This window comes from Drosophila pseudoobscura, chromosome 3 (assembly GCF_009870125.1).
Source record: "Drosophila pseudoobscura strain MV-25-SWS-2005 chromosome 3, UCI_Dpse_MV25, whole genome shotgun sequence".
Taxonomy (NCBI): Eukaryota; Metazoa; Arthropoda; class Insecta; order Diptera; family Drosophilidae; genus Drosophila; species Drosophila pseudoobscura.
The window spans coordinates 14,729,066-14,740,378 of NC_046680.1; the positions used below are offsets into that span (position 1 = coordinate 14,729,066).

The 11,313-nt window shown below is 45.9% G+C and overlaps 3 protein-coding genes across 4 annotated transcripts; 1 reads left to right on the plus strand and 2 right to left on the minus strand.

The window, feature by feature from the left end:
* Positions 1-1,618: 1,618 nt before the first annotated feature.
* Positions 1,619-11,021, plus strand: LOC4804719 (oxysterol-binding protein-related protein 9). Of its 2 annotated transcripts, XM_001361200.5 has the most exons (15): positions 1,619-2,019; positions 3,703-3,831; positions 4,112-4,339; positions 4,429-4,506; positions 5,990-6,212; positions 6,379-6,502; positions 7,683-8,078; positions 8,139-8,290; positions 8,351-8,452; positions 8,523-8,697; positions 8,763-8,898; positions 8,955-9,041; positions 9,573-9,694; positions 9,807-9,912; positions 9,985-11,021. In XM_001361200.5, exons 1-15 carry the CDS (start codon positions 1,840-1,842, stop codon positions 10,069-10,071), a joined length of 2,325 nt encoding a protein of 774 aa, XP_001361237.5. In that variant the 5' UTR covers positions 1,619-1,839; the 3' UTR covers positions 10,072-11,021. The 2 variants fall into 2 exon arrangements, with proteins under 2 accessions (XP_001361237.5, XP_004444278.2); XM_004444221.3 differs by lacking the exons at positions 1,619-2,019; positions 3,703-3,831; positions 4,112-4,339; ... (1 more) ...; positions 5,990-6,212; positions 6,379-6,502 and adding an exon at positions 6,947-7,389.
* On the minus strand, positions 2,215-3,555 carry LOC4804720 (elongation of very long chain fatty acids protein 7). The gene is made up of 5 exons (XM_001361201.4): positions 3,400-3,555; positions 3,213-3,327; positions 2,964-3,057; positions 2,650-2,896; positions 2,215-2,577 (listed from the first exon to the last, which is right to left on the minus strand). Exons 1-5 carry the CDS (start codon positions 3,413-3,415, stop codon positions 2,255-2,257), a joined length of 795 nt encoding a protein of 264 aa, XP_001361238.4. The 5' UTR covers positions 3,416-3,555; the 3' UTR covers positions 2,215-2,254.
* On the minus strand, positions 4,389-5,709 carry LOC4804721 (uncharacterized). Its single transcript, XM_001361202.5, has one exon. It carries the CDS (start codon positions 5,606-5,608, stop codon positions 4,568-4,570), a length of 1,041 nt encoding a protein of 346 aa, XP_001361239.4. The 5' UTR covers positions 5,609-5,709; the 3' UTR covers positions 4,389-4,567.
* Positions 11,022-11,313: the final 292 nt, after the last annotated feature.

Consider the following 11,313-nt stretch of genomic DNA (forward strand, 5'->3'; position numbering starts at 1 on the left):
GTGAGACCGTATATACTGTAGAAACTGGTTTTCGCCGCGCTCCCATGTGGTGTTTTTTAGTGCTAAATGGTATTTTTGTCAATTATTAATTTTATTTTCAATTTTATATAAAAATCCAATAAATGCAAGTATTTTGAATAGGCCAATCATGTATAGAATTGATTCATCAATCGTACAAAATTGAGTGGGCATGGCTAAATGTTCCATATAGATAGTATTATTCAACGGAACAAAGAATATGAGAAAATTTGAATTCGCCGCAATTCGCCGCAGTTCGCCGCATTTCACCCCAATTCGCTTTAGCAACAATGAGTCTCATTCCATACACAATGTTGCGGCAACATTTACTTGAAAACCTTGTTTAGTCAAAATACAATAAAAGCAAGGACTAAAAACTGGCCAGTTAAGTAGAAAATTTATTCATTAATCGTATAAAATTATGTGGGCATAGATAAAGGCCCGGTTGACAACATTTAAATCCTTGTCGCTCACATTCAAAAAAGTTCGATTTGGCGCGCACCACTCGGTATATTTTTCAAATAAGACCGTATATTTCGGTGATGTTCTGAGGGTCATACTGTAGAAATACTGGTTTTCGCCGCGCTCCCATGGTATTTTTGTAAATTTCATCAATATATTAATTAAATTTTCAATTTTATATAAAAATCCGATAAATGCAAGTATTTCGAATAGGCCAATCATGTATAGAATTGATTCATCAATCGAATAAAATTGAGTGGGCATGGCTAAATTTTCTATATAAATAGTATTATTCAACGGAACAAAGAATATGCGAAATTTTGAATTCGCCGCAGTTCGCCGCATTTCACCCCAATTCGCTTTGGCAACAATGAGTCTCATTCCATACACAAATGTTGCGCATTCCATACACAAAAGTTGCGGCAACATTTACTTGAAAACCGTTTTTTGGTCAAAATAAAATACATTAAGGTAATTAAAAGAAGCAATCTTGTAGAAAATGTATTTATCTATGGGATAAAGCTAAGTGGGCAAATCTATATAGCTTGAAATATAGGCAATACCCGATTCGCCGCAGTTTCGCTATTGCAACAATGAGTCCCATTCCATACACAAACATGTTGCTAGTTCCAAGCACACATACCCTGGGGTAAATGGATGATATAGAATTGTGAATACGTTTGTCTTCCAAGGCTCAGGATCGATATAAATATATTCAAGATACTAATAAGGTACTTGAATATGTCTAAAGAATATCAATTTCAGAAAAGGTCTTAACAAATTACGTTTCATCTTCATATAAAATTAACAAAATAGGGTATACAAAAACCTATACTAGGGTTTTAGCGACTGTTTTTCTTGTTGAACTATTTTGTTCAAGCCTTGTTTTAGTCAAAATACAATAAATGCAAGGACTAAAAACTATCCAATCTTGTAGAAAATTGATTCATCAATGGGTTAAAATTATGTGGGCATGGCTAAATGTTCTATATAGCTGGTAATATTCGAAGGAATATCAAAATTGAGGAATATGTATAATAAACTTAAATTCGTCAGTATATTTACGGTATATTTTTAAAATGACACGGTATATTCCTGAGGGTAGGACCGTATATCGGAGTACCCGCGGTCACTCTTTTGTTTTGCAAAACGGACTCGAGTCCGGGAAGCCGTGAGCGAGATTTTTTGACCGAGAAGAGCAAGGAGGAATCATATTGCGTCATCAGCATCGTTTAGCCAAGTTTCTCGAATTGGTTGGCGCGAGCGCCAGCGGCACGGAAAGATCCAGGCAAGGCAGTCGTGGAGGAGGGGCGAGCTCAGGCTCAGGCTGCAGATACTGATACTGCAGCCGCTGGAAAAATGGCCAGTACTCCTTCAAGTGCGCCCAGTTCTGGTGCTGGATTTGGAGCTGGAGCTGGGGCTGGTGCCGGCGCCAGCACACTGGAAGGAACCCTGAGCAAATGGACGAACGTGATGAAGGGCTGGCAGTACCGCTTCTTCGTGCTGGACGAGAATGCGGGCCTGCTCTCCTACTACACGGTGAGTGTGTGTGCGACAGATAGTGAGCGCTGTATGTCAGCTGGAATATGAATAATAGCATGCCAATAACATTTCTCCACGTATCACGCCGAGACTCCGATACCGACGCCTCCAACCAGAATCACAGCAATTGCCCAGAACTATTATCTTATCTGCATTGTGCATTTGGATAAAATGTATAGAGATAAAGGCAGATTTGTTGGTCCGGACGAATGTATTGTTCTTATTCATATATTTACTCCACAGAAGATTCGCTCTTGCCATGCTTTGGGCTACTGTAGGCTCTCGTAAAAAAGTCATAAAAGCCATACAACATGACCGTTATAACAAACGTGAAGTAGCCAAAAACTACTTTCGGAACGCCGCAAAATGCAGTCTGGAACGCCGCCTGGGTCAATATGAGGCAAAACTGCACCATTTGAATCACTGTAATGAACTTCTTGACGGGCGTCAGAGCGCGGATAGTGCTCTTATCGGCCACCGCTGCCACTAAGTAATACGAGTACATGAAGATGTGCACAACGGAGTTGAGGAAGACGACGTAGTAAGCAGCAAGACCTGTTGACGAAGTGAAGGGGAATGGATACCATTACACTTTGAATCATTGGATGGCAGATCAAAGAACATTACCATTCTGGTTGTAGTGTATGAGAATATATACTAGCGTCAGGGTGGACAAGTGATGGAAAAGGTGCAGATTTGACACTTGATTCTGCTTCTTGCGCAGCACAAAGATCACCGTCTCCAAAAGCTCCGACGTCTTCAGAAAAAAGAGGAAGTATGCCAGCTCATAGTAGCGCCTCACCATCTCGGGACTGCTGCCGAGGTCTCGGCATTTCCAGAAAATATATATGGAATTGTCCGACAGATAGAAAATCTGTGAAAGATTCAAACAAACATCCGAGATCACAGATCTTGCATCGCTCCCGCTCCCACTCACTCACCTCTCTAATGATGTATATGCAGGAGACGACCTGGATCACGTTGTGGGCTATAATCAGCTTTTTGAGCTCGTAGGGCTTGCGGAACTGCATAAATCTGAAAGTGGACAACGGATTGAAAGCTCGTTTCCGACTAGTTCTTGCATAATTTTGTCGAAGGCCCTGAATTGCTTAAAATATTTTCTGTACAAAGGTTCAACTTGGTTCAGTGGCATGAAATGCAAACGAGCTTCATTATCATATCAGACTTACAGTGGACCCACCGACGTCACGAAGTACAGATATATGCCTAGCGTGGCAACCATGAACCACGGATCCGCCATCATCCAAGGATGTTTCAAATCCACCATCACTTTGGCACTCGCACCTAAAATTCGACATTCGATTAGATGGGAGCTGGAGTGTAGATGGGATAATATCCATAGTCCTTGGTGCTCACTTGTTGCCGCTTCCATGGTTGACCGTTTATAGGAGTATCCTTCACAGCTACTCCTTGAGATATGCGCTCCTTGAGATAGAGAGATAGCACCGATTGCGCGTTCTATTGCCTCCGACTGCTGGCGTACATCTAAGCGGCTGCATTCCGCAGCACATTATTTTTAATTCCACAGTAGCATTGATTTGAATTCATTGATTTCGGAACCACCGCAATCACCTTTGACGCATTCCCGTCCAAAGTACTGGACGGGGGGACTCTGTTTAATGAGCTTACTCAAATTTCAACGCATTTCTCTGCTTCCAGTCCAAGGAGAAGATGATGAAGGGCGTGCGACGCGGATGTGTGCGACTCAAGGACGCCCTGATCGGCATCGATGATCAGGAGGATAACACCTTCACAATAACCGTCGATCACAAGACTTTTCACTTTCAGGCAAGTGCCCGGCACGTGTGTGCATCAATTGACTAAAACTACTCGTTGATTTCAAAATTAAAATACGACGTATGTGTTGACGTACAAGCAGCCACCTTTCCCTCTTTGACCCTTAACCCTTCCCCAGTCAGTATAACAACACTTTGTGTTCAACCTATTACAACCATGAAAGAGTATGTACTCTTCGGCTCGGCTTGACCCTCTTCCGTTCTTCCTTTTGGTGGTTGGCGCTTTGTAACGATAAAACTTTTTTCTCTCTCACTGGTGTCTGTGTATGCAGGCGCGACACAGCGAGGAGCGGGAGCAGTGGGTGAGACGTTTGGAGGACACAATACGACGCCACGCGAACCGCTCGCGTCTGTGGGACAGTCAGAGCGCCTTTTACATCGCTGGCGGGTATACCAAGGAGTCCAGCTATGGCGGCAAACGGCCCAATCACCTGGAGCTGCTAGCACGCCGCGTTTCCGAAGCGGATGCCTACCTCCAGCTGATGATAGAGCAGACAAACGTGAGTTGTTCTCGCAACCTTGTGTCCCTTCCCACGGAATGCAAACGAATTATGTAATTTAACGTATTTTTTTCTTCCACTCAAAACAGTTGCTGGAAAAGCGCATCGCGGAGCTGAGCGACCCCGACGAGCAGGCCAAATGTAAAGCGCTACAGGACAACGCCAGTGTAAGTACGCGAAGGGTCGAACGGAGGGGCGGGCAGTCGGTGAATGTCAATTTAACGGAAGTTACGTGGGCGGTACCTCTGTGAGGCCGATTTCCAGGTGTAGCTCGTCGCGGAAGCCGTTTGAGAGCTTCTGCATCTCGGCATAAGTCAGTCGCCAGTAGTTAGAGTCCACGGGCATGAAGCGGTGCGTTTCCTGGCTCCGGTTGACTTCCCGCACACGCACCACACTACATCCCATGACAGCGGCATCGCGTCCGCACAAATAAAGTGTGGCATTCAGTTTACGCCTGATGTTGGGCGTGACCAGCCAGATCACGAAAATGTGATCCGTGTGTTTGTCCAGGAGGTGGCTTTGGCGCGCCTGCAACTTTTCCGAGAGCATAGCACTGGGCTTCGTCCTGCACATTAACACAACAACGGGTATGTCGCTCTCCATGTGCACGTGCTGCTGCGGCAGGAAGCTGTTGTATACCTTCCGGCGCATTGGGCTCTTCTGTTGAACAAACTGCTGTTCCACCGTGCCGCAGTAGGCAAGCAGCCCCAGCACCTGGTTCACCCCAAAGGGATAGTTCATGGCCTGAAAGGACAACACCGTGCGTTGGCCCTCGATCAGCCGGTGGCACTGCTGGACGCCAGAAGTCTCCTGCTCGTGGTCGAAGAGATAGTGCAGCAGAAGCAACTGGCTATCCATTTGGCGCCGACAGTTCTGATATGGGCACTTACTTGGGCCGAATCGAATGAAAACCATTTCGTCTTTGCCTTCCGGCGCTTTGCAGTGATTTATCTCCACCTTCGGAGAGCCATTCTCTGCAGTAGACACTTCAATGGTATCGGGCTCCAGGCGCGCCATGAGCTCCCGTTGCAGTTGCTGGTGCTGCTCCTTCTGTCGCTCCAACATTTCTATATCCTGTCGAATACCAATCAAGTCGAAGCTCAGCGCGCAGAAACTCGACTGCAGACTGAGGCTTGCCATCTTGAGTTGCATATCCTTCTCCTCCAGGCGTCTCTTGTAGGCATCGACCCGGGAGCTGACCTCAGCCATGCTGTGCTTGAACGGATCAAGCAGCTCGGTGTCCGAATCACCCTCCATTTTATTGTCCATTTCGCTGAACTCTCGGACACAAAATCTAACAAAATATATATATATATAGTATTTATTACTGGAATTACGAATTTACGATATACTCGTAGTCTAGTCTATCTAAAGCAACTTTAACGACACACGTTTCCCAAGGCACACTATTTAGGCCTCTCCTCCCCCCGCCATCCCCATCGATTTAAAATGCAAGTTCAGGGTTAGCCCTATGGCCAGATGCACGAGCTTGGGAGAATGACACCCGCCCAGCAGCTGGCAGAGGGGTCTGCTGGCCAACAGTCGCTCTTCATTTCCTTGCCAAACTTTGGCGAAGGCGAATCGATTGGCCTGGCCTGTCCATTGAAAAAAAAAATAAAGAAAACCAAAATACCCCTTCTCTTTGTGCAGGCCATGCTGGATCACATCAAGCACTCGATTGTTAGCCTACAGATTGCCAAAAACATGGCCCATCCCATCAATGGCATATACAACGGTCCCCAGGCAGCCGCATCAACAACCTCCTCGGCCAGCGGCGGTGTCATCATCGGCGGTGGAATAGGGATGTCAAAGGATGTGTTAGCCGCCAAGGGCGAACCAGGGGACGACGAGGATGATTCAATCACGGAAAATGGTGAGTGGTCAAGTGCTAGAATGCCACAAATTTGTTTAGCATTGTAAATATCTCGGTGGGCAATTAGCTCAGGGTCAAGTGGGCCTCTGGTCGATTTCTCCTCGAGTTCTATTTAAGCTAATATTGCCAGTCTATTGCTAATTCCGATTTGTATTCCGCTTTGCAGCCACCACAGCGCCCCTGGGTCTGGTTGTGCCCGAGACCTCCTACTCGAGCAGCGAAGGTGAAGAGGACTTTTACGATGCCCACGATGATCCCTATACCAGCCTAGGCAGCTCTCCGATTGGCTGGTGAGTAGAAGAGTCCCTCCTACAGCAGGATGAAATTGCTGACGACAGCCTCTAGAAATGCCATCCATCAGCGGTCAGGATGTGAGGTGATGCGGCAGCCGGTTAGCACGATGCGTACGCAAATTACGCATTCATTGGGCTGCCATTGAACCATTGCCTCCTCTTCCCCCACCGCAATATACGTACATATGCCGATACTCCTCTTGCCCCAAGCGTCACGAGCCACCTCCTCCTCCTGCTGTTCCAGTTGGACGCATGCGCCTGGGGAGCCCCTGCCGAATGCAATGCCTGACGTACCTTTTGAAAGTTCGTCGCAGTTGCAGCAGTTCCGGAGGTCTGTAATTTTGGCCATGTCGCGTGTAAATAATAAATACAATTTCCCCACCGACCCTGCTTGCCCTCCTGCTCCACGACAGTAGACCCCTTCGTGGCGACACAGCTGACGCGTCCAAGCTTTCGTCTTCGTTTTCGTGGTGGCTAGTCGCGCGACTTTGCCTTCGTCGTCTTCTGTTTGTGTCCGTGACTGTGACTGTGACTGTAGCTGTATCTGTGTCCGTGTAATCGTCCTGTCAGTTGTAGTTGCGTTCGTCATCGACTCGCAGCGCGTGGTGGAGTGCACCACCGTTCATACGCTAAAACCCTCTCGACGACTGGAATTTTCAATAGATTTTTCAGCAATGGCCGAAATGGCCTAGGCAACGCACAAAATAGCAGCGGCTTTCCTTCCTTTTGTTTCCGTTTGTTTTCCATTCGATTCGTTGCCTCCGCAGGAGGATGCACTGCGAAGCTGTACGCCGTCTGGTGCACTAAAGCTTGAACAGCAGCAGCAGGAGTGTCCCTCCCTCCCACGCCATGTTTAAGAAGTGGGTCCGACGCGTGAGTCTGAGGTGAGCAAAGAGCCATCCCACCTGCATGTGCCACCATTTACAGCTGTGTATGTGTGTGTGCGTATCTGTGTGGATGGTTGGTAATGTTTGTGTGTGCTAGGTCGCTGTAAGTGTTCCGTTTTATAAATTATAAATGAAGCAAGCAACAGTGGAGGAGGAGCGGCAGGAGGCTGTCATCTCCCAAGTGACGCCAGCCCTGACATCATGCTGGAGGATTTATGTCAGCGCATAATTTATGCCCAAGCGCCGCACGAATCTTAATCAACAAGTTCTGATTCGACTTCACTTTGCAGCGCCACGCGGGGCTTCGCAGAGCCCACATCACCCACCCACGACGGGGAGGCCACTGGGCCGCCGACTGAGACGGTTACCAGGACACTGCCGGAAATAGAGGAGAGCGCTGCGGATGGGGATGCGGTGGCGAGCAGGGCAACCAAGTCGGCCAAGAACTCGATGAGCTCTCGCAGCGACAGCTACGACAATGGCATTGACTATGACGCACTGTACGAAGAGGAGGAGGAGAATGACCTCAGCATGGAGGCGCATGGCTCGATGATCACCCATCTGTTGTCGCAGGTAAAGATTGGCATGGACCTCACCAAGGTGGTCCTGCCCACCTTCATCTTGGAGCGTCGCTCTCTGTTGGAGATGTATGCCGACTACTTTGCCCATCCCGATTTGTTTATAAAGTGAGTGTGCGGATGTCTTTCCAAAAAAATCAGCAACTGAGTGATGCGCTTAAACCACAGAATCTCGGAGCTGGACGACCCACGCGATCGAATTGTCCAGGTCTGCCGCTGGTATCTGAGTGCCTACCACGCCGGACGCAAGAGTGCGGTGGCCAAGAAGCCCTACAATCCCATACTGGGTGAAGTCTTTCAATGTCACTGGGATCTTCCTGGTAAGTAGCCAGAAATTCAACAAGCAATGCTCTCTAATGGACTGGGGACATATTTTTTAGACGAAGTTCAGGACACTAACGAGGTGCACGACGGCCCAGTGCCCTGGTGCCGGCGGGATCAGCTAACCTTCTTAGCGGAGCAGGTGTCCCATCATCCGCCAAGTAAGAAAACCAAATGCACCACAAATGAATGCCGTTAACCGAATGCACCGTCTCCTTCTGTCCTTTGCAGTTTCGGCCTTCTATGCTGAGCATTATAATAAGAAAATCACTTTTGCGGCCCACGTCTGGACAAAGTCAAAGTTCTTGGGCCTCTCCATTGGCGTGCACAACATCGGCGAGGGCGTCGTCACCCTGGTGGACCGCAGCGAGGAGTATATTGTAACCTTCCCCAATGGCTACGGGAGGCAAGTGTTTAGATCAGACTTCTCCCTGCCTTCCTGTTCTTCAATGAAGTATTTTGCTCCCGTAGATCTATATTAACGGTGCCTTGGATTGAGCTGGGCGGCTCGGTGGAAATCAAATGTCCACAGACGGGCTACCATGCCAACGTGGAGTTCCTCACGAAGCCCTTCTATGGCGGCAAGCGCAACAAGGTCTCCGCAGAGGTTTGCTGACTGCCTGTGGCTTAAGTTGGACAATTATTGATTGAGATTATTCGCAGGTCTACGCGCCCAACGATAAGAAACCTTTTGTGTCCATAGCCGGCGAGTGGAGCGGCCTGATGGAGGCCAAATGGCATGATAAGAATGTAAGTTGTCCGTTGCCTCTTGTTGCCTGTGTTGTCGTGTATGTAGTCGTGTATTTACTGTACTATCTCATACTGTTTTTGTAAATGTTGAAACCTATTTATATACTTATCCCCCCTTTATGCCTACACTGCGCCCAACACGCTGCAAGAAACAACCCCTCGAGTTGGCAGCCAAATCCTCTACACCCTCTACATTAACCTCTACCACCCTGTACCTCTACTTACTTTACACGGTTCTTCTGCTTTTCTCTTAAATAGTTTGGGTGCATTTCCTGTGTATTTACTTTGTTTATCTAGAAAATTAATACTACCAACTATCCAATCCAACCACAATATTAACTTAACCATGTGCTCGTTTAGCTACTACTCCTCTGCCTGTCTGTCCAAACTGTTGAACTTTTCAAACTGTTTATGTGTACCTGTATAACATATTCTACATTGTATATGTTGTGTGTTGAGTATTAGAGCTGCTCTGAGTATTGCTGTTGATCGCCTAGTGACCCGTGTATGTGTGCCTCTTGAATTTTCTAGAAAACCGAAGTATTCGTTGACGTAAATCGCATACCAATATTTAAGAAACAAGTTCGACCAATCGTTGAGCAGGATGAATACGAATCGCGACGCGTTTGGAAGGAAGTGACAGCGGGACTCAAGTAATCAGATCACCAATATCCCAATTAATCAATTAACCCCGCAATACGGACACCAAATAATCACCACTCTCTCTCTCTCTATCTCTGTTTGCGTTTAATGCTCTTCCCACAGATTTAACGACATTGAACGTGCCACCAATGCCAAATTTGTTGTGGAACAGCAGCAGAGGGATCAAGTCAAGATGCGGAAAGAATACGACCTGGCCTGGGAGCACAAGGTAATCAAATTAAACCCCCATTCAATACCTGGCCAATATCTGACAGAGTGTATGTGTACCCCTAACGATCAGCACTTCAAGCCCGTGGGCGAAAACTGGATCTACGCCAAGTCGCTGAGTCAGCGCATCTATTTGCAGGAGAAGGAGGCCAGAAGATAATGCATACAACTGAAGGCGGCAGAGAAGACATCAAGAGAAACACCAAAAATGTTTATATATATACATATATGATTCATATCAAGAACGAGCCTCAACTATATGTAAAATTTCCACAAGTGCGCAAACCCCTGAACACTGACGATACAACGTAACATATGCAGGAAACGATGGAGCAACAGAATGTCGGGACAGAATTCGCAGGAGATGATATTACCTCTAGAGTCTGTCTATTAAGTGTAAATAATATACCCAGAAGCAGAAATAAGAAAAGCATAATCCAAGGCAGGACAAACGACGGAACGATGGATTGAAGAGGAAAGCTAAGCTCTTCTGAAACGGGTTGCAATATATGAGTGATACTTGAGAGCGGCGGACACTCACTAGAAACTATCTACACACAATTAACACAATTATTATTTCCTAAGTACTAGTGTGTTTCAAAGGCAATCGCAGTAAACTGCAAAACAAAGAACACCAATTCAATACCTTTTACATTACTAACAAACTAACTAAAAGTAACAGAAATGGAAACCAATACCAATACCAATAGTGGGATATATCAAAAGTTGTAGAATATGAAGAATAGAGATTTAAGGATAGAAATTCTATTTTTGAAATAAAAGACTCTGCTATAGACGAAATACAATACTGATAGGAATGTATGTATGTATGTATCTCCATCGATACAGCATCTAACGCTTGTTTCTAAAACCGAACCCAACACACACACCGTGCACAACGATAATGATTTGTCCTTGCATAGTTTTTATATCCAATACGATTATATTATATATATACACACCTCTACTAGTATTATGTTTCGAATTCCAATTGTCACAATGATGAATAAAGCTTTACTAACAGCCCGCTGCTAACACTCCAACGAAATACATACACCACTACCATAATACAGTAATGCGATTAAATTAAAATTACATTTTTGAAATGAACTATCCTAGCTAGCCTTCAATTTTAAAAACTCCTAAGACCTAAAATACCACACCCACTGCAAAGCTACCGAATACTCCACGCAAAGTTAACGAAAAGTGAATCGAATACAAAATATACGCTTCGATATTTAAAATAATATTAAAAGATAAAAGACGAAACTGTAGGATAACAAAATGTAGTTCTCCTAGAAGAATAGCCCAACAACAAATTCGGATTTGGATCAATTGATAGCCTGTCCAACCGTTACTTACAGAACTTGTATATATTTTTTCGAATTTCTTTTGAAACCGA

What these genes read in the sequence shown, in the direction of transcription:
- LOC4804721 (XM_001361202.5), bottom strand. Translation starts at nt 5,608, where the DNA reads ATGGACAATAAAATGGAGGGTGATTCGGACACCGAGCTGCTTGATCCG.
- LOC4804719 (XM_001361200.5), top strand. Translation starts at nt 1,840, where the DNA reads ATGGCCAGTACTCCTTCAAGTGCGCCCAGTTCTGGTGCTGGATTTGGA. An exon ending in TGATGATAGAGCAGACAAAC is followed by an intron (nt 4,340 to 4,428) that starts GTGAGTTGTTCT and finishes CACTCAAAACAG; the next exon opens with TTGCTGGAAAAGCGCATCGC. An exon ending in ACCTGGCCTGGGAGCACAAG is followed by an intron (nt 9,913 to 9,984) that starts GTAATCAAATTA and finishes CCTAACGATCAG; the next exon opens with CACTTCAAGCCCGTGGGCGA.
- LOC4804720 (XM_001361201.4), bottom strand. An exon ending in GCATATACATCATTAGAGAG is followed by an intron (nt 2,897 to 2,963) that starts GTGAGTGAGTGG and finishes AATCTTTCACAG; the next exon opens with ATTTTCTATCTGTCGGACAA. An exon ending in CATACACTACAACCAGAATG is followed by an intron (nt 2,578 to 2,649) that starts GTAATGTTCTTT and finishes CTTCGTCAACAG; the next exon opens with GTCTTGCTGCTTACTACGTC.